Source organism: Arvicanthis niloticus, chromosome 3 (genome assembly GCF_011762505.2).
Source record: "Arvicanthis niloticus isolate mArvNil1 chromosome 3, mArvNil1.pat.X, whole genome shotgun sequence".
NCBI classification, from domain to species: Eukaryota; Metazoa; Chordata; class Mammalia; order Rodentia; family Muridae; genus Arvicanthis; species Arvicanthis niloticus.
In genome coordinates, this window is record NC_047660.1 from 44,017,453 (window position 1) to 44,045,399 (window position 27,947).

Consider the following 27,947-nt stretch of genomic DNA (forward strand, 5'->3'; position numbering starts at 1 on the left):
TGTCTTCTGTACATATGTACATACATACACGTACACACAAACACTCATACACACTTGCAAATGCATACAATCAAAAAAAAGGAATAAATATACAAATCCATCATGAGGAGGTTCTAACCCCCAGGAAAGCAGACAGAAAATAAATGGCGCTACAGAGGTCGACCACCACCACTAACACCTGTCAGAGAACATTCAATCCAGTGTGCATTCTTGTCAAGTCACTGGCTAATGTTGAGCCATAACACTATTTCACTATATCGAAAAACAACCTAAAAGTATTTAAGTTACATTTTTGACTAAATTAGTATTTAACAGGAAACCAGTAGAAACTGTAGTATTTGAGAACTCAGGGCCATTATAAGATAGACACTCCCTCCCATTTTCTGTCACACAAAAGCTACAATCCTTACAATCTAGTCTTTCTGGACACTACTGAGATGACCAATGGCTGGCAGCCCCTAAGGAGCTTCAGGATAGGGGACTGGGTAGAGGACTTGCTGACTGGAGAGACCAAGCAGGATCTTTGAGTCCACCCTCCAATTCCCAAGAGGGGAAAGGGCTGAAGGCTAAGTTGATGCCTATCATGTCTATGTAATGGGGCTTCCATCAAAACTCCAAAGGACAGTGTTCAGTGAATCAGGAAGCTACAGCTGGGAAGGATTCTACAGGGTAATGAGCCTAGAAAGGTAGGGATAGGTGCCAGCCCCGCCCCTCGCCCCGCCCCGTGCAGCACTTCACCAGGTGTACATATTGGTATTCTCTGTGATACTCTTTATCTTACGGAACCTTCACTTATTGCCAGTCAGTCAGATGCACAGTTAAAAAAAACTAAGACTTGTAAGTGGCACCAGGGAAAGGCAGTGGTGGGACCTGAGTCTGTACCCTGCGGGATCTGACGCTTCCTCCAGGTAGGCAAGTGTCAGAAATGAACTGAAGGTGTGGACACGGTTAAAGCTGCAGACCCCTTGCTTGCTTGTGTAGAGACCCTCCCTCACAGTGGCTTAGCAATCTGCTTTGGATGCTGAATGAACATATAGAACAGCCTCATTTTATTATTTTTTTAATCTTTGGAATAACCCATATTCCAAATTTCCTAAAATTACCAGGTAAATTAGGAAATTATTTAGAATAAGAACAAGAATGTAATGCATCAAGTTTATAAAATTTGGCTAAGGTAACACACAAGGCAAACTGACAGCTCTGATGCTGACGTTAAAGAGCCTAAGGTGTCTGACAGTGCCGCACGAAGGGGAGGCGGTAAGAGAGTGAAAGTACCACTGAATAAAGAATGTTCAGATAGCTTCACTGTTTTATTCTTTTAAAAAAGGGAAACAAAAGTGAAAAAGGAAGAAATTTCACACAAACCCTTAAAAAAGGAAACGTATCCCAAAACATACCAAACCCACTACAGCAAGGAAGGCCATGGACCAGTAAATCTGAGCACAGACGCAAACCTCTAACAAAATGCCAGCAAGTCAAACCTATCAGCACACTAAAAGCATGCTACACCAAAACCAAGGAGACTTTATCCCACAAATACAGGTTCACCCAACACCTGAAAGCCAACTTCACATTACTGCAATAGTGAAGGGGAAAAATATAAATACTGGACAATTCACAAGTTCTAAGAGAAACTTCTACCCTCCTTCAAAACTATGACTCATATATTTACCACCCATCAATATGGTGTGGTACGCTCCATACTTAAGTTTTACACGGGACCAAATGTGGAAATTACATCTCAAAGGAACTGCATGGCATATATTTCAAGCACAGCCCTGAGTGCCAGATGGCTGCGCTCAAATCAGTATCACTCAAGAGTCTTCTGGCAAACAGTTTCCCTCTGCTTTCATGTCCTCATTTATACAATGAAAACACAAGCAGTTCCAAGGTTATGAGGTAGTTGTAACTGAGTACAGCACTACAACAGGACCTGCTATGGAGTGAGCACTGTGTGAGCATTTGCAATGACCATACGTCAGACGCTTCTTCAGTGACGAGGAAAAGAGGAAAGGGACCTGTACCCATAAAACAGAACAGCTAAGAATTCTGGGAGTGTTGGGGACCGCACTAGTCCCACGTTGGGGTGGCCAAAAAATGTCTCGGCCTGAGCAAAATGTTGAGGCCCGGGCCGACCCACGTTTGGGCGGCCACTGTATCCCGGCCCAAGCTGCCGCTCCGGGGGTTCAGCAAGAGCAAGGGTGAGGCCAGATTCTACCTAATGTCTGAGATTCGTCTCTGATGATCCCTCTATAGTCTCTGATCTCCGTCTATATTCTCTGATCTCTGGTTCTGTCTTCTATCGTCTCTTGTGGCCATTCTATCCTCTCTTCTCTCTAGATGCCCTTCTGTCTACTCTCTCTGGATACACTTCTATTGTCTCCTTTTTCTGGATTCCCTATTTTCTTTCCTCTCTCTGGATGCCCTTCTGTCATCTCCTCTCTCTGGATGACCTTCTGTCTTCTCCTCTCTACCGATGCCCATCTGTTCTCTCCTCTCTCCAGATTTGCTTCTGTCTTCTCCTTCTCTGGATGCCCTTCTGTTCTCTCCTCACTCTGGTTGCCCTTGTGTCCTCTTCCCTCTGGATGTCATTCTGTTCTGTCCTCTCTCTGGATGCCCTTCTGTTCTCTTCTCTTTCCGGATACCCTTCTGTTGTCTCCTCTCTCAGGATTCAGTTCTATTCTCTCCTCTCTCTACATTCCCTATTTTTCTTTTCCTCTCTCTGGATGCCCTTCTGTCATCTGCCCTCTCTCTTGAAAACCTCCAGTCTTCTCCTCTCTCCCGATGCCCTTCTGTTTTCTCCTCTCTCAGAATGCCCTTCTGTTCTCTCCGCTCTCTGGATTCACTTCTGTCTTCTCCTCTTTCTGGATGTCCTACTGTCTTCTCTTCTCTCTGGATGCCCTTCTACCCTCTCCTCTCTGCTGTGTCTCCCTAATGTCTTCTCTCTGCTGTGTCTCCCTAATGTCTGAATCCTACTGTCTGCCTCTGCATTTTATATGTCTTACTTCTAAGCCACGCCTCTAAGTTACACCTTTAACCATGCCCTTAGGACTTGTCTCTAACTCTGATCTCTATACTTCTAAATCATACTCTTAAATTACACACCTTTAATCTCACACACCTTTAATCTCACACACCTTTAATCTCAAGGTATCTAAACCAAGATTATCGGAGTGTGCTCAGCTGTTGTAGGCTATTGTAATCCAAGTCTCATGTCAGGGTATATGGCTTAAGATGGCTGCAAAGCTGATAGCCGCTTTCTGCTAAAAGTCGGCCCCCAACATGGGAGCACTCCGCAGAGCTCAGCACAGTGGGCATAGTATCACTCTGTTAGTAACTTAACCTTCAAGTATTGATCATTCAGCCAAGGAACACAAAGGTCAGATGACTCAGAGCTTATACAGTCAATTGTCTGCTAAGGAATCAGGGCATGGAGCCATTTATATTTTTCTCTTTCTTGAGGTTTTTAACACCTTTAGCTAATTGTCATATATTACTGTAATGTTCATCAAATCAAATCATTTTTAACTACAGCTATGCTATCTTCTTAAGATCACTCATTGGTTTGTGGCATTTCACACCAGTTCTCAGCTTAGGGCTCTAATCACAGCTGAGCCAGTTTGAAGGAAGAAAAAAAAAAAAAACCCAGCTGAAGGGTTATGTATAAAGTCAGGAAAAGCAGCAGAACAAAGCACCTGAAACACTCCTTACTCATAAGTCGAGCAGCCCCAGATTAACCTTTCCACTGCTTTGCCTTGCTTGAGGGCCCTCCTTTAACCCATCCAGAAGACAACACTAGACAGCTGGTAGTGATTGGACAGCTTGATGAAGCGGAATTCAAACTACATAAAATGCTTCTCGATATCTAAGAGTACTAAACAAAGGCAAGCTCCTTAAAGCAGGGGCCTCTAGTCAAAATAAATCCCATAAAAATCTGCTACATACACTTGCTACTACTCTAAAAGAAGCTATCTGTTCTATTAAGATTAATAGTAAGTGACACACAGGGGCTGCAGGGGGTGTGATAGAGGTGGCTTCTTTCCACTATTAAGTCCCCAAACCTCAATGTTTACATAGGTTCCTCGCTAACCCTGACGACACATAAAGCAGAGGTGTGAGATTTTCAAAGCCTCTTAGTTTCTTTTCTTCCTTCCAGTTTAAAAACAGTGGCAGCCTCAAATGGAAGACCTGAGTATCCTGAGTAGTAAATGTTTCATCTTCAGAGGGAATGAAGGAAACATTAGTCCACCTTGCTTTTATGGGACTCAGTGATCTGTTAATGTTTCCCTCCTTATCTCGTTATAAATACAGCTGATAGGGAGGACATGTAATATGTGTTTAAAGAATAACTTCATTTTCCTATCAGTATATTAGAAACAAGAGTAAGAAATAAATACTGTTTTTCTTAAAATTTAAAAAGGCAGCCACCTATTAAGAAATACTCTGATAAGGCCTGAGTAGCTTAGATTTCAAAGTTCAAGTAGCTTTAACAACTACTTCAATAGCCCATAGCTCATATATAAAAAGCTCCCATGTTACAGATATACAAACACCAAGTTTCTAATCAAAGCTCTGCTCTTCCACAGTTTACACCCTTCAAGTACACAAACACTGGTTATCTCTAACAGCTATACCCCTTTCATTATTAGATATGAACACTTGGTCTCTTCTCTTATCCCAGTGCTTCCGAGTTTGATCACACACCTTCTCCATAACACACACATGCACCCTCTCACAGTAGGAAAAGCCTAAAGACACTCACCTCGCAGGTCCAGGTTTTGGCAATTACAGAACACTGGTTTATTCACTAAGCACACACTACATTATTGACACAAATCCTGGATTAAAATGATACTGTATTAGATCAATAGCCTACCATAGCTCAAGTATGTGGCCCTGAAAGAGATGCTGGGGCATCACTGACTTCTCAGGTTCATGAAAGGATTCCATTTCTTCAATCCTTTACAACACACAGGCGAGGGCCAGGAGGCTCAGGAGGTAAGCTGCCTGCCACACAAGCCTGAGGACCTGGGCTCTGACCTTCAGGGAAAAGGTGGGTGTGGTGGCATGTGCTTCGGAGCAGAGACAGGTGGATTTTCTAAAGCTGCTGCCCAGCCAGCCTGGCTGAACTGATGAGCTCTGGGTTCAGCGAGAGACCCTATCTCAAAAAGAGAAGGGCAGAGGGATTTTTAGAAAGACACTGCACACGGACCTTTGGCCTCTACACACTCGTCCATGTGTGTGCGCGCACACAAATAAAAATATAAAAAACTAAAGCACATAGGCTAATGCAAGTCACTGTGCATTCCAAGTGAGATAATTTAATAAATGTATGCTATAAATACCAATGACCTACACAGGCTTAAATTTCATTTCATTATTTTTACAGAACAGGTTTTATGTAGCCCAGGCTGGCCACAAGCTCACTATATATAGCTGAGGATGACCAAAACTTTCTAATCTTCCTGAGTGTTGGGAATGCTCCTCATTTACCAAAGCTGCTAAAACCATGACAAGGGACCTAAAACCGGGCTGGTATACTGCAGGCTGCTGCAGCAGTGCCCAGCACAAACCAAAGGCAAAACCAAGGAGCCGCCTCCGCCTTACCTTCCGGTTCACTGTCTGACCCCGAGATATTCCCGTAGTTGCTCATCAGCGAACACAAGGCTGGTGTCACTTCTTTGGGCACTACAGTCCTTTGTGGTTTCTCTTCCTTATCAGACTCTGCAACAGAAGGGGAGAGAACAGTGACTCACAGGGGGTGGCCCAGAGCGCCTGCTACTGTCAAAAAGAAAGGCGGCATCTTCTCATCTATAAGTGAAATAAGAAAAGTCATCTCTGGTGAGTCCTTTAACCTGCCCCAAAAAATAATTCTGGGAGGGCTGAAAGCTGTCCTTGTTGTAAATCTTTAAAAGTTGAGAAGTTCTTTACTCCAGGGAAGATGGGGACAAATTTAACTGTCCACAGCCTGGCTAACTTATGCTTTGCAGGTTATGGAATCTGGGCCTTTCCTAAGTTAACTTACTTACACAGACTCTGCAATTAACTTACAAATAGTGGAACAGTCAAAACGCCCAGTCAGCATTATTCTGGCATGATCATTAACTCTGAAAACTAGATTTAGGAATAAGTATAATGTAAAAATTCTACTTTTAATATTTAAATAAATGTATTGAAGCATTCTATGATTTAGTCAATGAGTTAGTTGTCATGAATCTGCTGAAAACTTCTAAGAACTTAATTCAACGAGACAGCATGAGAACCTGGCACGTACTGGAGAGCCTGCAAAGGTAAAGGGCTTAATGGTAGCCCCGAAAGATGCTTTGCACCCCAGGACACCACCTGTGACATTCATTTTTGGTTTTTTTTTTTCCAAGATTTATTTATTTTATGTATATGAGTATAAAGTATGTTGTTGTCTTCAAACACAACAGAAGAGGGCATCAGATCCCATTGAAGATAGTTGTGAGCCACCATGTGGTTGCTGGAAATTGAACTCAGGACCTCTGGAAGAACAGTCAGTGCTCTTAACTGCTGAGCCATCTCTCCAGCCCTCATTTTTGGTAGTTCTAAAACATTAGCTCTGATCTAAGCAAGCCATAAAAACAAAGCTGGAGTGAAGGCAATAAGGAACTTGTTATTTAATGAACAAATTCAGCCCATAACCAATAGGAAGTGTTTCAAGACTGAGCATTCAAAGCTCATTAAGCCAGTCTAGGGAATCCAAACATGTCACTGGGAAATGCAGGAGCGTCGTCATGTGAACATGGCCTTACACCTTCACATACGGCACACATGAGGGGTGAAGACAAAACCACCACCGACACTAACAAAAGCTAACTGACGTGCTTAAATAACAATATTTTAAGATTCCTCACTGATTTCAGGCCAGATGATCACCTTGTCTTGTATATTAATAAGGAGAAAGAGAACACGCAGTTTCTATATGCATATTATGAGCAAACAAAGCAAGTCTATCACATGACATCACTGACTTATTATTGATTTCTGAGTGACTGATCCATTTCTCCATTTTATATATAACTATAGTTTAAATCTTTTATATATAAATGTAGTATAAGTGTAGTTTATCTATTTTTATAAAGTTAAGATTTCCTTCTTCATTATTCCATTCCTTAAAATGAGTTACCAGTCCATACTAAAATTTGAGTATCTACTCAAGTAAAAAGTAACAAAGAATGTTTGACACATATTAAAACCACAGTAATAAGTATTTGAAGAACAGGTACCCTGAAGCAATAATTATTTTTAAACAATCATTACTAAGGCATTCTAATGCTTATTTTATATTTCTCTCATGTATGTACTTGTGTCTTGGGATGGAAATATGGCTCAGTGGTTAAGGACACTGCTGCTCTTGCAGAGAACGGGTTTGGTTCCAAGTACCCACATAAGGTAGCATAAGGTAGTCCACAACTGTTTATAATGCCAGCCCCCAGGGGACCCAAGCACCTTTTTTGGCCATTGTGGGCACTGCACATGTGCACATGTGTGCACATGCATGCACGCACGCACGCACGCACACACACTTTTCAAAAATCTGTTTCTTTCCTTCATATTTATTTATTCAAATACTTATTAAGTCAGTACAGATTCACGGCTATTTACTTTTGGGAGGGATGGCCATCATTTGCTACTCACTCTCACTGGACAGCCCAGGCCCTCAGCCTCCTGAGTGTCGGGAACACAGGAATGTGCTGCCATACCTGGTGACCTTTGCATGCTCTATGACACCACGAGCTGCTCTAGGCTGACCTTATGTTTTCTGCCCTGGTTTGTTATTTCTCTAGAAGACTGTAGTTTCAGGAGAAAAGTATTTGAAATTCACAACTTGAGTGTTAAGTGTACTAGGAGGGTCACAAAGCTGACCACCTCCCCAAAAGATAAGGGGTAAAAGCTAATATGCACAAATGACTCTTACTATGTCTCTTACATGTTTAAGAGGCACGTCACAAGTAATAACTCTTCAAAGTATACCAGGCATATGTGTAATTCAGGCACTCAGAAGGTGGAGGCAGGAGAACTGGGAAGTTCAAGGCCCTGGACAAGAAACCCTATCTCAAAAGAATAAACTACCTCTTCCTAATCTACAATAACTATCTCAAAAATAAGACACTGAAAGGTTGAGGGTGTTATTCCCAAAGCCTGTGGGGTCTGCCTACCAGTTCTCATCTAAATACGTTAGTACCAAATCTGAAGACTGTCAAAGGCACTACATCAACAGATAAAATAACTCAAGAAAAATAAAACAAAACAAACCAGCTAAACCCTAGTCTATGAAATAAAAACATCAGTATAAGCAGATTACCAAACAAGATCATGAATCAATTTTCAGAGCACAAAATACTGACTCAAACCTCACTGTTAAGCATTAATAACACCTTTAAGTAAAAAAGTACCATGTTCTCACTGAACAAAATAAAAAAGCTGAATTATCATTAGACCAGCAGTCAGTCAACAGGTTATTATTAAACACAGAGTTGAAGGGACAAGAAACTTCCATGCTTCTCCTCGACACTCTAGGAAACTGTCACATGTCTGGGTCTCTGCATTCTGTCCTGTTATGTTCTGTTATACAGGTTCACTGACTCACTGAGCACACAAGAGCAAGTCAACTTGCAGCACCCCTCTCCTCCCTGGAAGTCAGTGTAACAGCCTTAGCGCTGCTGGCACCTCAGACTCAGGAAGCACTTCCCAGAGAGCGTGCTTTAAGTAAAAAAGTACCATGTTCTCACTGAACAAAATAAAAAAGCTGAATTATCATTAGACCAGCAGTCAGTCAATGCCTGTCTGCTTCTCTCTTACTCTTTAAAATGCCTACTTTCTTTTTTTCAACTGTAGTGCTAGGCTAGCAAAGTGTAGGACGTCACAGCCCCTCTTCCTTTAACAATAATCCATTTTATGTGTATGCAAGCAAAATGTAGGCCATCACAGGCCCCCTCTTTCTTTAACAATAATCCATTTTATGTGTATACATGAGTACTTTGTTTGAATGTTTGTTTGTATGTATGTACGTACGTACATATGTATGCATGCATGCCACATGTATGATTGGTGTCCAAAATTGTGAGCCATCTTGTGGGTACTTGAAAACAAACTTGGGTCCCCTGCAAGAGCAGCAACAGCTCTTATGCATGCTAAGCCGCTGCTCCAGCCTCCCATAATTCCCTTTTGAAATATATGAAAACTCTTCCTTGAATATGTTGTCATTTTTTCAGCTTGCAGCTTCCTTCTATGCATGGTGCTCACCCTTCTACCTGACATTGCCTCTAGGCCCAGGATTTATAAGTTGACTGTAGAAAATGCAGCTCAGAAGTAGATTACCCGTCTACCCACACTTAAGGCCCTGAGCTGGTCACTGTTGGTGGGAAAAAAGCATTATTCTTAAAAATAAATAAATAAATAAATTCACGCAGATAGTACCTCGTATGAGACCTTTGCTTTACACTCAGATTCTAGAAAGAAATTTAAGGATGAGCACTGCACTAGTTCCTTTTCTGTTGCTGTAATAAAACTCCATGGCCAAAGCAACATAGGAAAGAAAGCATTGAATCAGGCTCACAGATGGCTAGAGTCCATGATGGTGGAATGAAGGCATGGCTGCAGGAAACGCTAAGAGCTCACATCTCAAACCACAAGTGAGAGGCAGAAAGAACTGGGGGTTGGGAAGGGGAGGAGAAAGAGTTTGAAACCTCAAAGCCTATCCCCAATGGCACAGTTCTCTAACAAGGCGTGCCTCCTAATCCTTCTCAAATGGTCCTATCAACTGGGGACCAAGTATTCAAACATAGGAGCCTCAGGGGCCATTCTCATTCAAACCACCACCCAACTGCATTAATGGTTCTTATGACTTTAACACCTACCTTTTACACAACACAGTCAACTTAAGCTATTACGCCAGCAGCAGACTGCTGTCCCAGTAAGGCAGAGCCCAGGAGAGGACATGTCCTGAGGACTCCATGCTGTTGTAGAAATTGACTCTGCTTGCTGCCCTTACTCTCATCACAACTCTCTTACTCTAAGAACTGTGTGAAAACTCTAAGGGGGCTTCCATCCCCTCACTAGGCAGTATTATTGGCACTCACAATAATAGTGCTTGACCTTTATCAAGCATTGCTGCTGGAGCAGATTAATAATTCAATAACCACCCTAAGAAAGAACTTAGAAATGTAGATTAGCAATGACCTTAGAAAGAATCTGGAGAAGCAGACTGTTAGGAAGGTTAAGATGCTTTGTTAGTGGCTCTGACGTAGACAATCTTAGGAAGCAACATGAAGTTCAGAAAGACACATTCTAGTGTCTAATAGTTAAGCTAGGGGTTTCTTAAGGTCTGAGAACAAGAACAGTGGCAGCTGGACCAGCACCAGCTGACATGCCTTTCTTACTAAAGCTGGCCTGGTCATCAAGATGATGACTAATTTCTGGTACCACTTTTGCCCTCAGCTTCCTGATATGATCTAATAAAAATTGCTGATGAGTAGATACACATTCTGAGGATTTATATAGAAATGACTTTTTATATAGAAGTTTAGAATTGTGATTCTCTTAAGATTTGTAAGATTATTTTTTAAGATAAATAATAAAATTGATCCTTTCTTTGTAACCACAAATTACAGCCTGCCTGCCAGTTAAGAAAAACTGGTTGAGAAAATTACTTTGCTTGTTTAAATTTTGTTAATCTATAACAAGTTGCTTAGTTACAAATGTATGTGGGTTCTTGGGAATGTTTTTTCACTTGTAATGCATAAAATGTTTATTCATGTGAAGGTGTTGGGGAACATGTTTTTTCTTACATTTACTCATTGTGATCGTTCACTAGAAGAAAAACAGAATGTAATCACATTGTGATTGCTATAGTGCTTCAGAGATTTGTTGGGCATATAAGCTGGGGAGAAAAAATAAAGTTGTTGGAGCCTGCTCTTTGAAGCTTGCTCATCCACCAAATGTTTGTATGTATACATATGTATGTAAATTGTTGGAGCCAGCTCATTGGAGCTTTGCCCCACCCATCCAGTGTGTGAATGTATGAGAATGTCTGTGTGTGTGTGTGATTATTTCCCCCTTTTCTTTTTCTTTCTTTTTTTCATCAGCCTTTTGCAGCCCCCAATAAATTTTTCCACTGGGCACCCAGAGGTCATTTCAAACAGCCTCAGCCAATTGTCAACACTACACCCTGCCTCAGTTTACCCTGGATGTCAGTCAAAGCTGGTCTTTAACAACCTTCACTCCTGCTGTCATGGACCTTTCTTTCTGGAACGCTAAGCACAAAATAAACCCTTTTTTAAGTTGCCTTGGCCACGATGCTTTACCACAGCAACAGAAACATAATTAATACACTAGTGAATACTACAAAGAGAATAACGTAAGAACAAACCCCAAGTAGCCCAGTAAGCAGAACAGACAAGGAAATCAGATAGCACAGAGTCAACATACTCAAAGATGATACAGCTGGAGACCCCAGTGACTAAAAGGATGCCTCCACCTAGTTCGGTGCAGCTACTGAGAACACACACAGCACTAAGCACAATAGAGAAGGGCAGTGATTCCCCAGGCATGACCTGAGACTAGAACTACTACCTCATTTAAACCTGGGTGCTGAGATCTGGACTAAGTTCCCATGCGGAAAGAGTAAAAACGAAGCAAAGTGGGGGCTGATACTTTCACTTTTCTGTTGCTGCCCAAAAAATGTTTTTCTTTTTGCTTGTGTTCTTTTTTGTTTGTTTGTTTTGTTTTTTTGAGACAGGGTCTCACTGGGTAGTTCTGATTGGCCAGGAACTCTCTATGTAGACTAGGCTAGCCACGACCCAGTTGCCTCTGCATCCGTGTCAGGATTAAAGGTGTGTACTCCATGCCAATGAGGACTTTGACTCCATGCCAATGAGGACTTTGACTCCATGCCAATGAGGACTTTGACTCCATGCCAATGAGGACTTTGCTCTTAGAGTGAAAATGTGTTAGTGTCAGCTGCCATGAGACAAGTCAGTGTCAGTGTCAGCACCACTGACAACTAGAAAACCTACATTCTAAAGCTCCACTGCTGTCCAAGGGTAAGGGAAACTGCTTCCAACCAGGTGGCCAGCCCAGCCTCGGTAGCACGCACTTAAATGCTGACACGGGAGGATGATAACTCCAAAGTTTGAAGCCATTCTGGACTACACAGCAAGAACCTGCCTTTTAAAAAAAAAAAAAAAAAAAAAAAGTCTGCCTTTTCTTGGTCTTATCAAAGATAAGAAAGAATTTTTGCTTTATTTTTATTTGGAGTGGGTCTTTGTACACGCCAAACAAGCGCTCCTCCGCTGAACTACAGGAATAGCCAGAAAGGATCTGTCTAAAGGATCTCCCTCCCACATCTTCAGCTCCTATACCCAGAACACTTCAGACAAACTCAGACCTTCCATTTAGAGTACATGCACAGAACTAGTGCTAAAGTAGGAGTCAGACCCTTCGGGGTCAAGGTCTGGCTCTGCAGCAGGTAACCGTGTGAGTAAAGTGAACTGCTGGTCTCTGCGGTCTTGTCTCTATGGAAGTCAGAATACCACCTGCATTGTCCTTCTATAGGAGAGGCGACACATACCAAGCACATGGAGTATGGCAAGTACTTTATTCAGTAACTATTAGTTGTTTTTATTACCATTCTTCCTAATCTTATCCACTGTACTTAAGCCAACACTCCACTGTGGCGAGACCCCTCCCTTTCCAATCTACACCCCACACCCTGACCCCCAGCGCACACACGTATGCATTTATGTCATCTCCCGCCCAGCTTACCGGAGTCACTGTGGATCAGAGCACCCAGAGGGTCTGCAGTGACCTTGGATGGAACTTCAGGCTTCGAGTCTCCGGCATGACTGCCTGGTCCAATGACTGCTCTCTGTCTCACCCCATCGCTTTTCCATTTATGATGTTGACCAGGACTCCTGATCTTTGCCATCTGTGAATGTCTGGACATGCCCTTCATTTTGCTGGAGTAAGAAAAAAAATGGAGCAAAAGAAACATGGATGTTAAATCGACAACTTAGACCCTAAGACATTAAAGAGACCAAAATAAAAGAAAGACCCAAAGACTAAAGGTTCACACCCCACAAGAGAAGTCTCATTCATTTATGGCTACAAGTTTCCACAAGTATTTTCGAGCCCTGAGATAGGGATCTGTTGTGTCATCACTGGCAGATCATCTCAGCTTCTGGCATTCTCAGAAGTCTTAAGAGTTTATAAAACACACCCATTCTTATTCATTTTTAAGGGCTTTAAGGTTTGTAAAGCATTTACAAGTATGTCACCTTCAGCAGATCCTTTCTTCAGGAAACACTCAAGTAAGTCCTATGTGCAGAAGGAAAATGATGTCTGACAGATCTATACAATGAAGAAGACCTAAAGAGTAAGTAAGCATCTGGGGATCACAGCCACTAGCACCCACTCCTCAACTGTTGTCTGAGCTGCGTCACAGCCAGCAGATCTGCCTGACACCATCCTGACCCCAAATGCCAGTGACAAGTACTTCCTGATGTATCTTTTTGAAAAGGACATCATTAAAAGCACAAAGGCAAGAAAAATTAAAAAGTACATCCCTAATGGATACAAGCCATTACAAGTCAACATGTATGCAACCAAGTATGTAACTGCTGAAAATCAAGGACAGCAAACCCTCTGAGGCTGGAGAGGAGGCTTAGTGGTTAAGAGCACGTCGTTCCCTTCCAGAACTGGAGTTCAGTTCCCAGTATCAACATTGAGTGGTTCACAACTGCCTACAACTCTAACTCCCGAGGTCTTACACCCCCTTACAGCCTCTATGGGCATTGCAATTATGCATACAATTCAGAAACCTCCCCCCCGCCCCATATAATTAGAAAAAAAAATAATTAAAACCAGTCAAACACTTGAAGTGGTATTTCACCAAAAGAATAAGTACATAAGATGCTTGATATTGTTAGAAACATTGCCAAGCACTGAAAGATAGAAAGATCATATGAAATGAGTAGAAGTCTAAATAAATTCAACCATTTCACACACTATTAAAGCTAATCATATAGATAATCTACAACGTACTATTTGTCACATGAAAAATAAAAATGAACATTAATGTCCAAAAAAAGACATGTACAAGAGTTTGTTGGAACCTGAGTCTCAACAACCTAAACTGAAAACAAGCTATCATCTACCAAGAGCATACCTGTGAATTTTCACAGCTGAGTGATATGTAATATGTAATGAATTTATAACTGTATGTAGCATGCGCGTATCTCAAAAATCACATTTATTCAAGAATGTATATAGTGTATGATTTCATTTACATAATTGTAAGAACAGGAGTAATTTATGATAATTAAAAAACAAAACAGGGTTAATGTTTATGGGGAAACACTGAACAGGAAAGGGGTTAAGGGAGCTTGGTGAACAAAGACATTCTAGATGTCGATCTATGTGATAGGTATATGGATGTGTATAGTGTGTGCGAGAGTGTGTGTGTGAGAGAGAGAGAGAGAGAGAGAGAGAGAGAGAAAGCACTCATCAAGTAGTGCATTTAGAATTTGTATATTTAAATTGTAAGGCCAATAAAATAAAATGGAAAAATTTTGAACAAGAAAGTGAGAGTGGAAGGAAGGGAGACCTCATGGTTTACTGACAGAACATGACTGGCTGTATGACAGATGTACTTTTTATTAATAAGCAACTGGCTAACTGCTTGACTGACAGGGAATTGACTGAAACAGTCCTGTGGGACATCCTTGGTCACACTTCCTACACATCCAGGTATGAGTCTGTTTGTGTGAAGAAGCACAGGCAGCGTGCCCATGGTAGAGACAGTCCCATCATCCTGTGCTGACTCGCAAGGCAACATGGGTAAAAAAAGGACTGTTCAAACCCTATCATCTGTGTAGAGGGTAACAGTATTTAAGATACAATTTAAACACTTGTTAAAGCAAAAGTTACAGAGCAGGATTTCAGTACGGGAGCACCGGCATGTGAAGAGGCTGGCGTGCTCCCTCGCTTCCCTGTAAGCACACGGCGTGTTTAAAGGAGCACGGAGGATGCACATGGACAGCGTCACTGAACTCACCCGTACTGCGTGGTTGTCAACACTCCTCCTCTCTTTTCCTTTTCCAGTTGTAACTTTTTCTTCCTTTCAATATTGGCCAAAGTTGGGTAGTTTCTAGGGGAAAAAAATGTAAAAACGTATCACAAACTTCCAATTACTTCCAAAATTGAAGGGAGAAAACGCAGTTCATGCCTCAGTGTCTCAGCTGTCCACACAACTCTGCACCCAGGTAAGGAGTGTATGCTAGAATTTCAAGTGCCTAACTCATGCAGCACGCGAACTGCTCTAATGTCTCTGCTTAGCACGCTCCCACACAGAGAAACAACCTGCCTAGCCAATTACTTTTGCAGATACATGCACACACAAACATCACCAACATAAGAGACAGTTCTCAAACAACAGTCTATTGAGGACAGAAAAAGCCTAATAGGTGTACCTGAGACAAAATATAGTTAAGCACCCAGGAGAGTACACTTTTCTTCTGGGTGGGGTGAGATGAGAAAACGAAATCCACAAAGAAAGGGACATGAAACTACTAACTGGTCTGAAACAGTGTCAACAGAGAGCACTTAGGTGGAAGCTTTGGAGTTTGTTCTAAGTAAGCCAAGGAATACAAACAATTCAAGATCGCAGAGAGATTGGCTACCACCACCAGAGAGTTACTGTATATGAAACATAAATGAACTACAGGCAACTCAGTTACCAAAGGAGGCTCAACCCACAATGTTGTACTCAATCCAACAGGTGACAGCAAACCACAGAAAAGTTCTAAAGAGCTGGGAGATGGCTTAGTGGTTAAGAGCATTGACCCGGTCTTCAAAGGACCCAGGGTCAATTCCCAACACCTACCTAGTGGCTCACAACTTCTATAACTCCATTTTCAGGGAACTCAACACCCTCTTCTGACCTCTCTGGGCAACAGGCACATACGTGGTGCAGAGACATACATGCAAACAAAATCATTCATACACATAAAATAAACCACTTTGCTGGACATAGTGGCACACGCCTTTAACCTCACCACTCAGGATGCAGAGGCAGACAGATCTCTGATTTTGAGGCCAGCTTGGTCTACGACACAGTGAGTTCCAAGACAGAGACAGCTGGGGGTATAGAGAGATACCCTGTCTTAAAAAAAAAAAAAAAAAAAAAAAAGAGGAGGAGAAGAATTCTAGGCATTTACATCAATATGAATGAGAGTAAATAAATCCATTTCTTGGCACAGGATGTAAGAAGATGCCTAAAACTGGACAATGAGAGACATAAAACTGCATGGTATAGGAGGCATGAAGGAGGGAATACAGCTCTCACCACTCAGGCTGGTGAACGTCAGAAACACCAACTAAACTTCTGCCACTTCTTCTTCCTTACCTTCTGTTAAACATCTATCTGGACTGGGGATGTAGCTCAGAGGGAGAATGCTTACACGCACATGCCCTGTCTCTGACTGTCAGTAGCACTAAGCTAACACACCCATCTGCATTACTAGCTCGTGGAGGGAGCACTCACAGTGACAACTATGAGTCAGTTATCCCACAGTCTGGAGAGAAGACTGAAAGGGCTTTGGAGAGTGGTGAGCGAATGGGGAAAGGCAGTGGGTTTCAGTAAGGACAGTGCCAAGCATGTACCTAGCCATGTACAGACAGCAGTCACAGCAGACAGACACTCGAGAAAAGCAGGCATGACTTAAGGCTTCTCAAAGTGGATGAGTATGACCTCTTCCCCGACACTTGTCAGCTTGGTGGAAAAGCAATGCTGAGGAAAAGTCAACTTTGGAGGGGCTCAGAAGAAACTCCAAGATGATTAGGAGGGAGGAAAGCAAAGTCTCTCTCTGTAGGAGACAGAGGAACTGTGGCAGTGGAGCTGGCCCTGGCTACTTTGTGGGCTCTTTGCATTGTTTAAAGAAACCAAATTCCCAGTATTGTCACCGCATGGCAGCCTGTAAAAGATGAGAGGTACTTAGAGAACAGCCTTCAGGGAGGAGGGGAAGAAGTGTGTGATGATGCCCACAGGCCCTGTGGTGGCTAGGCGCTAAGCTCAGAGCTACTCAACGCCTTCCATGCAAAGGGTGCAGTTTAGCGTCCTACAGTACATGTGAAAAACATACAAATGTTACTGAGAGAAACAATCGGTCGTGTCTTAGTGCATGCAGCTCTGTGCAAGTGTGACTTAGTGCAGTGTCTCCTGCTGTAGGACAGCACTGTGCAAGGTGAGACTTTCAATGCCCTCCTCTGTTTTCTTTAACCCTATAATCACCCTTTCTCCCTGTCCTTGTTTCCCTCACTATCCCAAGTGGATTTGTCCTGACACCATCCTTTCTGTCTCCTTTCTGTCTCCTGTCCTTGTGCCCCTTGCCTCTGACATGGCTCTGCCTATCCTAGGTCTCCAGTGATGTCCTTATTGAATGAAGCCCCCTACTGGGTGAAACTGTGCCAACTGCGTCCTCTGCACAGTGAGCCAATATTTTCCCAGCTACCCTTTACTGACTTTTTCTCATAGGCCTATTCTATATAGAGCACAATTGCTCTTTTCTCTCAATACAAAACCGCTCTAACACAAGCTGATGCCACTGTATTTTAATTTCAAAGTCTTTCTGAACGTCAGAAACATATAACATTATTAAGAGGCAGACAGGGAACTCAAGTCTGAGCTGGGAACAGCAGAGCTGGGCAATGACGGAAAGAGAATAGCTCCACCTAGTGGCCATCTGCCCTGGGAGACAGGGTCTTCTTTATACACTGCCTCACAGCTCAGGAATTAACAATCGCCTTTTTTCCTCCCCTAACTTGGAGGAAGCTTCAGTTTTTAAATACAGTGGGCCCTCCAACTTTGATTAGTCTGAAAAATAAAATAAAGATGAAGGGATATCATTTTTCTTCCAGCTTTAAATCCTGAGTCCAGGGTCTCTTTCATAAGTTTTCTAGCAGAATGGCTACACAGATGTTAACACTCTAGAGTGTCAAAGCACACACTGGCTTCCTCCAGAAGAGCAGCTTTCACAACAGTAACCTTCCAAATAAAAAGCATTTTGTTGTACCAACGTGGAATTCACTCCTTTTAGGGTACACTCTTCAAAAACTGAGAGTGAAGCAATGTAAAATAAACGCTTGTATGAGGAATCTGCGTGTGAAACATTATGTTATATGCATATACACAATGAGAATTTAAAGACATTCACCTAGTGGCTCATAACCTACTGTAACTCCAGTTCCTGGGGCTTCAACATCCTCATCTGGCCTCCCTAGGCACTAGGGATGCAAGTGGCAACAACATGCATGCAGGCAAACCACCCAGACACACATAAAGTAAATCTAAAAATCTTTCAGTTCTTTAAAAATACATATTTAAAAATGTAGATAAAATAAATGGAGGATACCTAGAAATATAATTTATTAGAGTGCATGTCTTATAAATTTATCAAATGAACCAAAATAAAGAAAATATTTCCCACATCCTTTCCTTCCTGCCGACCCACCCACGGTCCCTTTCTAAAAAGGCCTTGCTTTATCTGTTTACAGGGAGAGCAGCACAAGGTCAGACATTCCACCCCAGGCTCCTGGACGCCAGGACTACAGACATACAGCCCACACCTCATTTTCTATCCAGCTAACGAGTATGTCACCAACACTCCTGAGTATGTGAAGGGACATGAAAGAACCTCAGAAGAATTAAAAGGTGCCAGAGATACTTCTAGAACACTTAACATCGCAGGTATAAAAAAAAAAAAAAAAAAAAACACCCCAAACTGCCACTCGAGTGTCGTGTCTGGCACTCGTCAGGCTCACAGTTCCTAGCTCCACTTCAGCACTCAGCATCTTGCACCTATTCCTCTTCCAGCACATCTGATGATGGCCACTGAATACGTGCAATCTACTCTGAAAACCAGAACCAGATACACCTGTTCTACGTGAGGACCATCACCAGAAAGCATGGAAAATCTTGTTCCAGCCCTCCTTTATTCAAGAGAGTAGGGGCTGCCTATGAATTTCACTCATAGTTTTGAAACACAATCAACTTAAAATTGTGTCACCATGCACAGTAAGAAACAGCTGCACATTCTCCTTCTTGGCAATTTTGTTTAGGGGACATTCCAAGTCCACTCCCACAAAAGCAATCTACTTCTAGATAATGAGGTCTGCGTGGAAAGAGTTAAGGCCGAAGCACACCTAGTGCTTTCCTATGAGAAGCTAACACTAGGCTATGTTCCTTTGTTATCTGTTTAGAGTGTAGGAGTAATATGAGAACAGATATGAACCTTGTCAGGCAAAACCAGAACAAGGCACTGAAGAGCAGTAACAGTTTCCCCACTGGTGCCCACAGCAGCAACAGTGCCTTGAACTTGTTCTACACTAGGAAGGATGGGCCACTCTCAAGTAAGACACAGAGGCAACTACTGCTCTCTCTGTTGTCTGGAGTGCATGGTTAACTGATGTAGACCCCTTCAGGCAAACTCTTCCCTGTGAATGCTTCCCCTGGCCAACCAGCGCAGCTTGAGTTCAAACCTCTCTCCAATAAGGTTTGTCAGTTTCCTTTGCAGTGAAGTATATACTCACTAGATGACCACCCAACACCACTTCCGGGCACTTATCCAATGCAAATACAAGGGACGTGTAAAGCAAGGGATGTCTATATTCAAAGCACAAACTCACACACGAGTGTTTATGGAGGCTTTATCAATGCCAAACACTTGAATCCACTCTCAAGTGGGAAATGAAGAAACCACTGTGATTGATATAGTCATACAATGGAACAGAAAAATACTCCGAAATGAGAATGAAAGTGCATGACTTCTGAACCTCAAAAGTCTACATGTTGCATGATGTCACTTATGTGATTTGACAGAACAGATCAGCGATTGCTAAATGGTAGGAGAAGGCATGATTTAACTGGGCGAGGCAAGATAGGACACCGTCTATGTCTACTTATGATGGTGTCCATATAACAGTGTTTAAAAGGGTACTTGCTATGTGTATTATACCCTTGGCATGGAGGAAGGCGGGTAGGTGGCTCCTCACAGCAAGCCCTCCCAAACAAATTCATGTGCTGCTTTCCAAAGCCTCCTCTTGACTAATTAAAGAACGCTTTGGCTAAGCAGTATTATCCTCACAGTAATACCGTTAGTATTTCAATTGCACATGGCTTTCTAGGTATCTCATATATTTATTTGTTTACTATTTCCCGTCAGAGTAAGTCTCTGGCTTTGGAGATCTTAGCTATAAACAGCAAAATGTTTAACTTCTCAATTACAAAATACCTGCTTATGAGAAGGCTCAGCTGATAACTACCTGTGGCCAGGTCTCATGACCTGAGCTCAATTCCTGGAACATACATGGTGGAAAAACAGAACCAACTTCTAAGTTGCCCTCTGACCTGGATCCATACACACTTGGCTTGGCATGCCCACACCCACATACAGACACACAAATAAATAAATAAAAATGTACACGAAGTTAAAAAAATGTTTACCTCTAACCTTCAAGATAAATATTACCAAGAAACTGGTAAAGGACACAGTTTCCATTACACATGGTCTAAAATTTCCTGTTAGCCTTGAAAATCGCTGGTTCCACCAGATGTGTTTTTCCTTGAATTACTTGCTGTATGGTTGGTCCACAAGGGGGCAAAGTTCACCTCCATGGAGAGAAAAGCCACTTAAGAATGCAGGCTTTTAAATAGACTGTCTTGGTGATGAGAATCTCATTAAAAACCACAGCAGTGAGCCAACTGGATGTCTCAGAGGATAAATGCACTTGCCAAGACTGACAATCTGAATTCTATCTCAGGAACCCACATAGTAGCATGGTAGGAGAGAACTCTCTGTCTCTCTGTCTCTCTCTGTCTCTCACATACACCCTTTTTAAAAAAGAACAAAATCACAGAAGTTTAAAAATCAGATACATTATTGATTTCAAACCACAACTATGAATCAGTGCAACACATTTGACTTCTCTAAAATGAAGGTATTGCTCAAAATGTGACTCACAAATATAAGACTGTAAGGTTTTTCTAAGTACTTTCTTCTTGTGTATCAAAAAGAAACTATATCTGTAGTAAAAATAATTTCAAAGCTGGGTGATGGTGGCACATGCCTTTAATCCCAGCACTTGGATGGCAGAGGCAGGCAGATCTCTGAATTGGAGGCTAGCCTGGTCTACAGAGTGAGTTCCAGGACAACCAAGGCTATATAGAGAAATCCTGCCTCCAAAGATTAAAACAGACAGACAGATAATTTCAAGCCCCATTTACATATATCACACACACACACACCACTTCTACCTATGGCACTAGGTGACATACACAACCATGGAAAAGATGTCCTTACTAGTCCAATAATTAACTTATGCAAGAACACAAAATGCAGAATAGCTCTCCAAAATGGGACAATACTGGACATGGCACAGTATTTAAAGATGGCCAAAGGCTTTCCTGTAAAGACCTCAAAAGAGGCAGGAATCTGGTGGCTGAGTCAGTATGCAGGACTTCAGGGATAGAGAAGGCCCACTTCTGAGACAGAAGCAGGATCATGACAAAACAAGTGAGGAGTTCAGCCCTGCCTGGTGACATAAGCTCGTGATCCCAATACTTGGGAAACAGAGGCAGGAGGGTTGACATAAGTTGGAGACTAGTCTAGTCTACATAGTGAGTTCCAGTAGCCAGGGTTATTTAGTAAGAGTGTCTTAAAACAGAAAAACAGAAAGAAAAAACTGCAACAAAAAACCCCACAAAGTTGTCAAAGGGTCTAAAAGGCCATGTGACAGACAGAAAGTCTACCCAAACCAAAAGCTCTGAAATAATGTAGAAATCCCGAGTATTGGTATTCTAAGAGTTTCAACACTTTAGCTGAAAGAAAATGAGTTTGGCAAATGTCTTAATTGTACAACAGGTCACCTGTATAACAGAGTAACAACCACAGAATAAACATCTCATTCTCTACCACAGGAGAACCAAAAAACCACTGAGATTCTCACTAGTCAAGTCAGTCCTCAAGTGAGATGTGATGTTCACCTGCAGAGTACATCACAACTGTGTGGCTTCTGAAGAGAACTTAGAGAGCCCGCCAGGGCTGAGATTCCGCCAGGTGAAGGAGGAACAGAACAATGGGGCACAGATGCAGAAGAGGCTCACGTGAAGACCAGAGGGGCAACCATCAGAGCTACGGATGGACCGTCACTTCACATCCCTCAAAAGAAGTCAACGTTTACAAAGGAAACTAGCACCACTCAACTATACTAGCAGCCTCCAACTCATCCGACTACTGCAGAGAAAAGCTAGTATCCAACAGGTCATTTCTATCCCAGCTAGCAGGGAACCACCTTCAGTATTGGTGCTGTGGGATTTCCAAACCCTGCAATTCCCAGCAAATACATGGTGGCTCACAACCATTGCTAACTCCAGTTCCAGGGGGTCCAATGCCGCCTTCTGGCCTCCTCAGACACACATGTGGTACAGACATACATACCAGGAAAACAGTCAGACACGTAAAATAATAATTAAAAAACATTTTTTAAAAATTAAAACAGCTAGGGACTGTGGCATGGTGGCAGAATGTTTGTCTAGTTAGAGCAAGGCCTTAAGTGCAACCCCAATGCTATAAAATAAAACATTTAAAGCGAATGATGACCTGTTGTATCTCTGCCTCCCTTGGTTTAGTTCTAGAAAACAGTACTACGGTGGCTTGATTGACTCATGCATGTAAACGCTTGGTCTAATTGTGGCACTGTCTGAAGAGGCTGACTGCAGGGGTGATAGCCTCGCCCCACTTCTAGCTCACACCGTTTCCAGCTTTACCAGCACACTGTGACCAGCCAGCTTCCTGCTGCAGTTGCCTGCCGCCTACCACACCATTTCTGCCATTATAGACTCCAGCTCTCTGGAACCATGAGCCAAACTAAACTTTCTTCCCTAAGTTGCCTGTGGGTATTCTATCAAAGCAACAGAAAACAAACTAACACAATTAACTGATTCTCAAAGTGCACCATCAATCTAACCCCAATCTCTGTTACCGGATCAAACATGTGAGAGGATGTAAAATGGAGTTTCAGGAAGATGTTTCCCACGTACACCATAGCCAGACACCAACTGTGCCATCTCTGCTAATATAATATAAGGCCACAAGTTATACAGTAAGGCTCACGTGTCTTAAACATTAATTACAGAAATGAGTCCCTGCACTTTCTACAGGTAAGCATGCGTACATCTTCTTCACTGCTGTACTCATTCTGCATAGCAGAAGCCATCATTCAGCTATGTGGTCACACAAAAAATCAACATAGCACTGTACTGTGCACTTTAAGTATTAGAAGCCCATTATCTTTAGCTGGCGGCACAGACTCTCTTCATAGTCCCTAGTCTCTTTGTAGTATATCTGTTATTTAAATGTAAAGTTCTATAACTCTCTCCAAACTACATTCAATAGCTTCATACGATTTAACTTACAGTTCTCTTAGTATCAGCAATATAAAATAATTCAATGAACGTCACTATCTAATAAAGATGTTCATTTTTAAACTTAACACTACTCTCAGCCACAATGTACCACTATTGAAGAACACAAAACGAAGCCCAGTCACTGTCAGTGGAATGTCCACAGTGTTATAAAGACCACACTTCTCTTTTCATATCCATTATGGCAGCCTGGCCATTATGGTGCAACACCCAGTCTTGCCCCCGTAAAATTAAGTTATTTATTGGTTCACAATTCTATACTCACTTTCGCCGTTCTTCCCTCCACCTTGCAATCTCCTCTGGAGTGTCTAACTTGATCTTCTTCATACCAGGAGCGTGCATCTAGGGGCAGAGAGCCTGCTGAACATCAGGAAGCATGCTGTAGGAGCTTAACTAACTGCGACGTTGCATTCAACATTAAACTTACAAGCAGAACATACCATAAGCTAGCCATCATTCTCTCTCTAACTTATCTTTAAGGAAAAGCACCATTTCTCATGTAGCTAGAACAGTGCTATCAATGGGGGAGAGCACCTTAATTTTTATTACACAGATGCATAACCCATTTAATTGACATTAAGTACCCAAGTGACCAACTTACCAAAACAAAACAAAACAAAAAAAAAAAACAAAAACAAAAAACCTGAAGGTGACAGCTGAAGCAATTAATAGGCTTGATCATTTTTCTCAAGCTTTTTTTTTTTAATGTATGTGCATGTGCGTGCATGTGTACATGTGCATGCCCTCAAGACACCAGGACACTGGATCCCCAAAGCAGGATCCTGTACAGGCAGTTGTCTACTGTCCAATGTAGGTGACAGGAAATGAACTTGAGTCTCCTGAAAGGCAGTACACGCTCTTGACTGCTGAGCCATCTTGCCAGCATCCATAGACAAGATCATTGTAAGAACCATGGTATGGGGAAACCAGCACACAACTTTGAAGTGCAAGAATCAGTTCTGAGCAGGCAAGTTATTCTTTCTAATTTTGTTAGGAGGAGCTAATATTTATCTATTTTGCATGGGTTGAGACTAAAATAGCGTAAGATCTATGAAACTTCCTTACAAAGTACAAAGCCCTGCATGAATATTACTAATTGTTAGCATACTCAGAGAACACATTTTAAAAGGGTGAAAAAGGCCATAAGAACTTACATTTCTCCAATGGAACTGGACAATCTTCTCATGTGCACTAAAAGAGCAATCTACTTCAGGGCACTGAAAGTTTAACAACAAAAGGACACTTAAATGATTCACACCACCAGGGGTCTCCAGACGCTGGTGTCTAGCTCATTCCTTCATTATTAGGCCATAGGAGCCAAGGATCACTCTAAAACAGAGCTGCATTAGAAAGGACTGGCATCCTCCATGAGCAGCACAGCCACCCATCTCACCTCCCCGTCTGAGTGAAACTAAAATGTTCCTTATTCCCAACAGTGACAGGTATTCCTAAAAATGAATATATCCCAAACAAGAAATCCCTTTGAAAAACAAAACCAAAACCTTTACAAGCATTCTAAATGACTTAGCATTTTAAAAACCATTTAGTATCTGGACTATTTAGAGGACAGCAAGCTATGACATATCACACGGTACAGCTGCAGGCCAAGACAGCTGCAGAGGGCGGGAGCTCAGAGGCTCCCAGGGTGACTGCACTGGAGGAACAGCCCTTCCCTCCCATGTTGACATGGAGGGGCACATATGCAAATGCTGCCATAGTTCCTTCTCGCCATGAAGCAGTGGGCTCCCCACCCCAAACCCCAAATCCCAGGTACTGTCCCTACGTGTCAAGTTATCAAACATTTCTTTCTATAAAAACTAACTCATGAGGAAAGCAAGTTTGGCGCTTTTACCAAAGATATAAATTAAGGCCATTCCTGGAGCAGTTCAGAACAACCAGAAAAACCTACTTTTGTATGTTCAGACATGTGTATGTCATACTTTTCTTGATTTTTAAAGCCACGATCACAGGTGTCACAGAAAAAGTGGAAAACCGGTTCCTTTCTTTTCTGCAAAGCAAAAGAAGCAGTAAAACTGTGGTGGGAAACCTCTGGTTAACCAAACACAATTATTCCAAGAATACATATTGGATTTGTTTTAAAGCATATCCCTGGGGTGGCAAGCCTACCTTTATTTGTTTTATCAATATAGCAAAAGTCAGGCACAATAAGCAAAATTTAAATCTAAAAAGAGCTAATGCAAACAATAAATAGATTTCAAGTTGGAGACCTAATGAAGATTCGATGCAGCACCTGTCAAGTTCTAGAAGTATCAAGCATCTCACAGAGGTTACTACTATACTGGAAACCGATACAGAAAATAATCTCCATTTTTTAATGTTATGCTACTGTTAACATTAAATGGACTGTTAATTGATAAACTGTACTAGTGTAGTACGAGTTACATAGTTTCCACTGTAAGACAACACTAATTTCATGTTCTAGACACTAGTCAACTTACTCTAAGCTAATTGTGTGACTTAAACAACGAGGAGGCCACCTGGCCTGTAAGTTAGGTTCAGGATAGAATAAAGAAAACCATTTTAACATAGCATTTGCTTGTGAAATATAACCAGGCATTATTTCTCATTTGAAAAAAAATGGTTTCTAGGCCAGAGAGATGCCTCAGAGGTTAAAATCACCTGCTGCCAAGCCTTAGGACCTGAGTTCAATCCCCAGGACCCACATGGTAGGATAACTGACACCTGTAAGTTATTTTCATAACTCCACACATACACACCCACCCCCAACAAAAATAAATGTAAAATAAGAAAAAGGCTTTCACCCTGTCTCAACCCCCCCCCAAAAAAAACAAAAACGCAAACAAACAAACAAACAAACAAACGGAAAAAGGCTTTCATAACAATGACAAATCCCCAGTATTGAAATGATAGAAACCTTAGAACCAGAAAAATCAAAAACATTAATAGCATAATAAATCCTGTCTGAACTTAAGACGTGCACACAACCTGGGTAAATATAAACTCTTCTAAATTAGAAACATTAGATTATAGCTTGAGTTTAACAAGAAAAAGGGGAGGGGGTGCTCTGCTTTTATATCACAGAGTCTTCTAGGCTAAAAAGCAGCAAGACTGCCGCCCATGGGGGCTCTCACCTTTAATCCCAGCACTAGTAGGGAGGCAGAGGCAGGCTGAACCTGGTCTACAAATTGAGTCCAAGACAGCCTGGGCTCTGTTAAACAGAGAAACCCTGTCTCCCTCCTCCCACCAGCAAAAAGCAAGATTATAAAAAATAAAAGATTTGTCATTATAATTTGTGCTTCTAACTCAGTTAGAAAAACATGGGACTTCCAGTCTTCTCCTAAAATTCCAGCTGTCAGTCCCAACCTTCATAGTTTTTTGAATAGTGGTTCTCAACCTTCCTAACACTGCAACCTTTTAATACACGCCACATGTTATGGTGACTCCCCAACCACAAAATTACTTTCGTTACTACTTTATAATTCTAATATTACTACTGTTATGAATTGTAAAGATCTGATATGCAACATATCTGATTTGCAATCCCTGTGAAACGGTCCTTCAACCCCCAGGTTTTAAACTTTACCGGTTTTAATATTCACACTTATTTGTAAGCATAATCCTCTACTATGTCTGTGTACCGAGACAGTTTTAATGTTCTCTTTCCTTTTCTGTAATTTCACCATTTATTTACAATTACGTTTCTTAAAACCACTACCCTAGTAAAGCTTCCCATGTCTCAAACTGCTGTGGAACACTGACAGCCACAACATAATATACAAAGCAGTGACACTGAAGTTCAAAATGCCACATTTATCATCTCAGAATTACCTTCTTTTTCTGTTTTCTGTTTTGAGGCAAACTGAAGTCACTGAATTTTGCATCATGTGATTGTGGAAAATAAGATTGTGTAACTAAAATGGAGAAGAGAGTTACAATTAAGATTGCAAACGTACAATTATTTATTAATCACTTTTTTCTTAGATTAAAAACAAAAAATGTGTAGGTAGCATGGTAGCCTTGGAGGCCAGAAGACATTTATCGGCTCCTCTGAAGCTGGAGTTACAGGCAGTGGAGCCGCACAGTGTGGGTGCTGAGAACCGCGCTCTGGTCCTCTGCAAGAGCAAGAGAGTCTCATCCCCAACACATTTCTCCACCCCCTATCAATCCCTTTCTAATGCATACATACAATCATTGCTTTCTAATACCTAGTTTTATCTCCTGCATCGTGTCTTCCTACACTGAGGAGATAGGAAGCTCCCAAAAGGTAAGGATTTTTTAATGTTTTGTTAACTGCTATGTAAATAGCCTCCCACCCCCCAACCCCCCGCGCAGTTTTACAGTTCGGTTGAATTAATACATTTTGAATGAGCAGGTAGAGAGAAGGCTAATGAGACACATTTTGAATACTCTTACCAGCCTCCAAAAAATACATTGCAAAGCTGCAAGATAAAAAGGGAAAGTT

At 41.8% G+C, this 27,947-nt stretch overlaps 1 protein-coding gene across 1 annotated transcript in view; it reads right to left on the reverse strand.

Moving 5' to 3' along the window:
* Nufip1 (nuclear FMR1 interacting protein 1) overlaps positions 1 to 27,947 on the reverse strand; it is a 31,732-nt gene that overhangs the window by 3,289 nt on the left and 496 nt on the right. The window contains exons 2-8 of the mRNA XM_034498131.2: positions 27,314 to 27,396; positions 25,413 to 25,511; positions 24,658 to 24,720; positions 23,769 to 23,845; positions 15,080 to 15,172; positions 12,790 to 12,983; positions 5,608 to 5,724 (exon numbers count right to left, since the gene is read on the reverse strand). Coding sequence (XP_034354022.1) covers positions 5,608 to 5,724; positions 12,790 to 12,983; positions 15,080 to 15,172; positions 23,769 to 23,845; positions 24,658 to 24,720; positions 25,413 to 25,511; positions 27,314 to 27,396 — 726 coding nt within the window. The remainder of the gene's footprint in view (positions 1 to 5,607; positions 5,725 to 12,789; positions 12,984 to 15,079; positions 15,173 to 23,768; positions 23,846 to 24,657; positions 24,721 to 25,412; positions 25,512 to 27,313; positions 27,397 to 27,947) is intronic.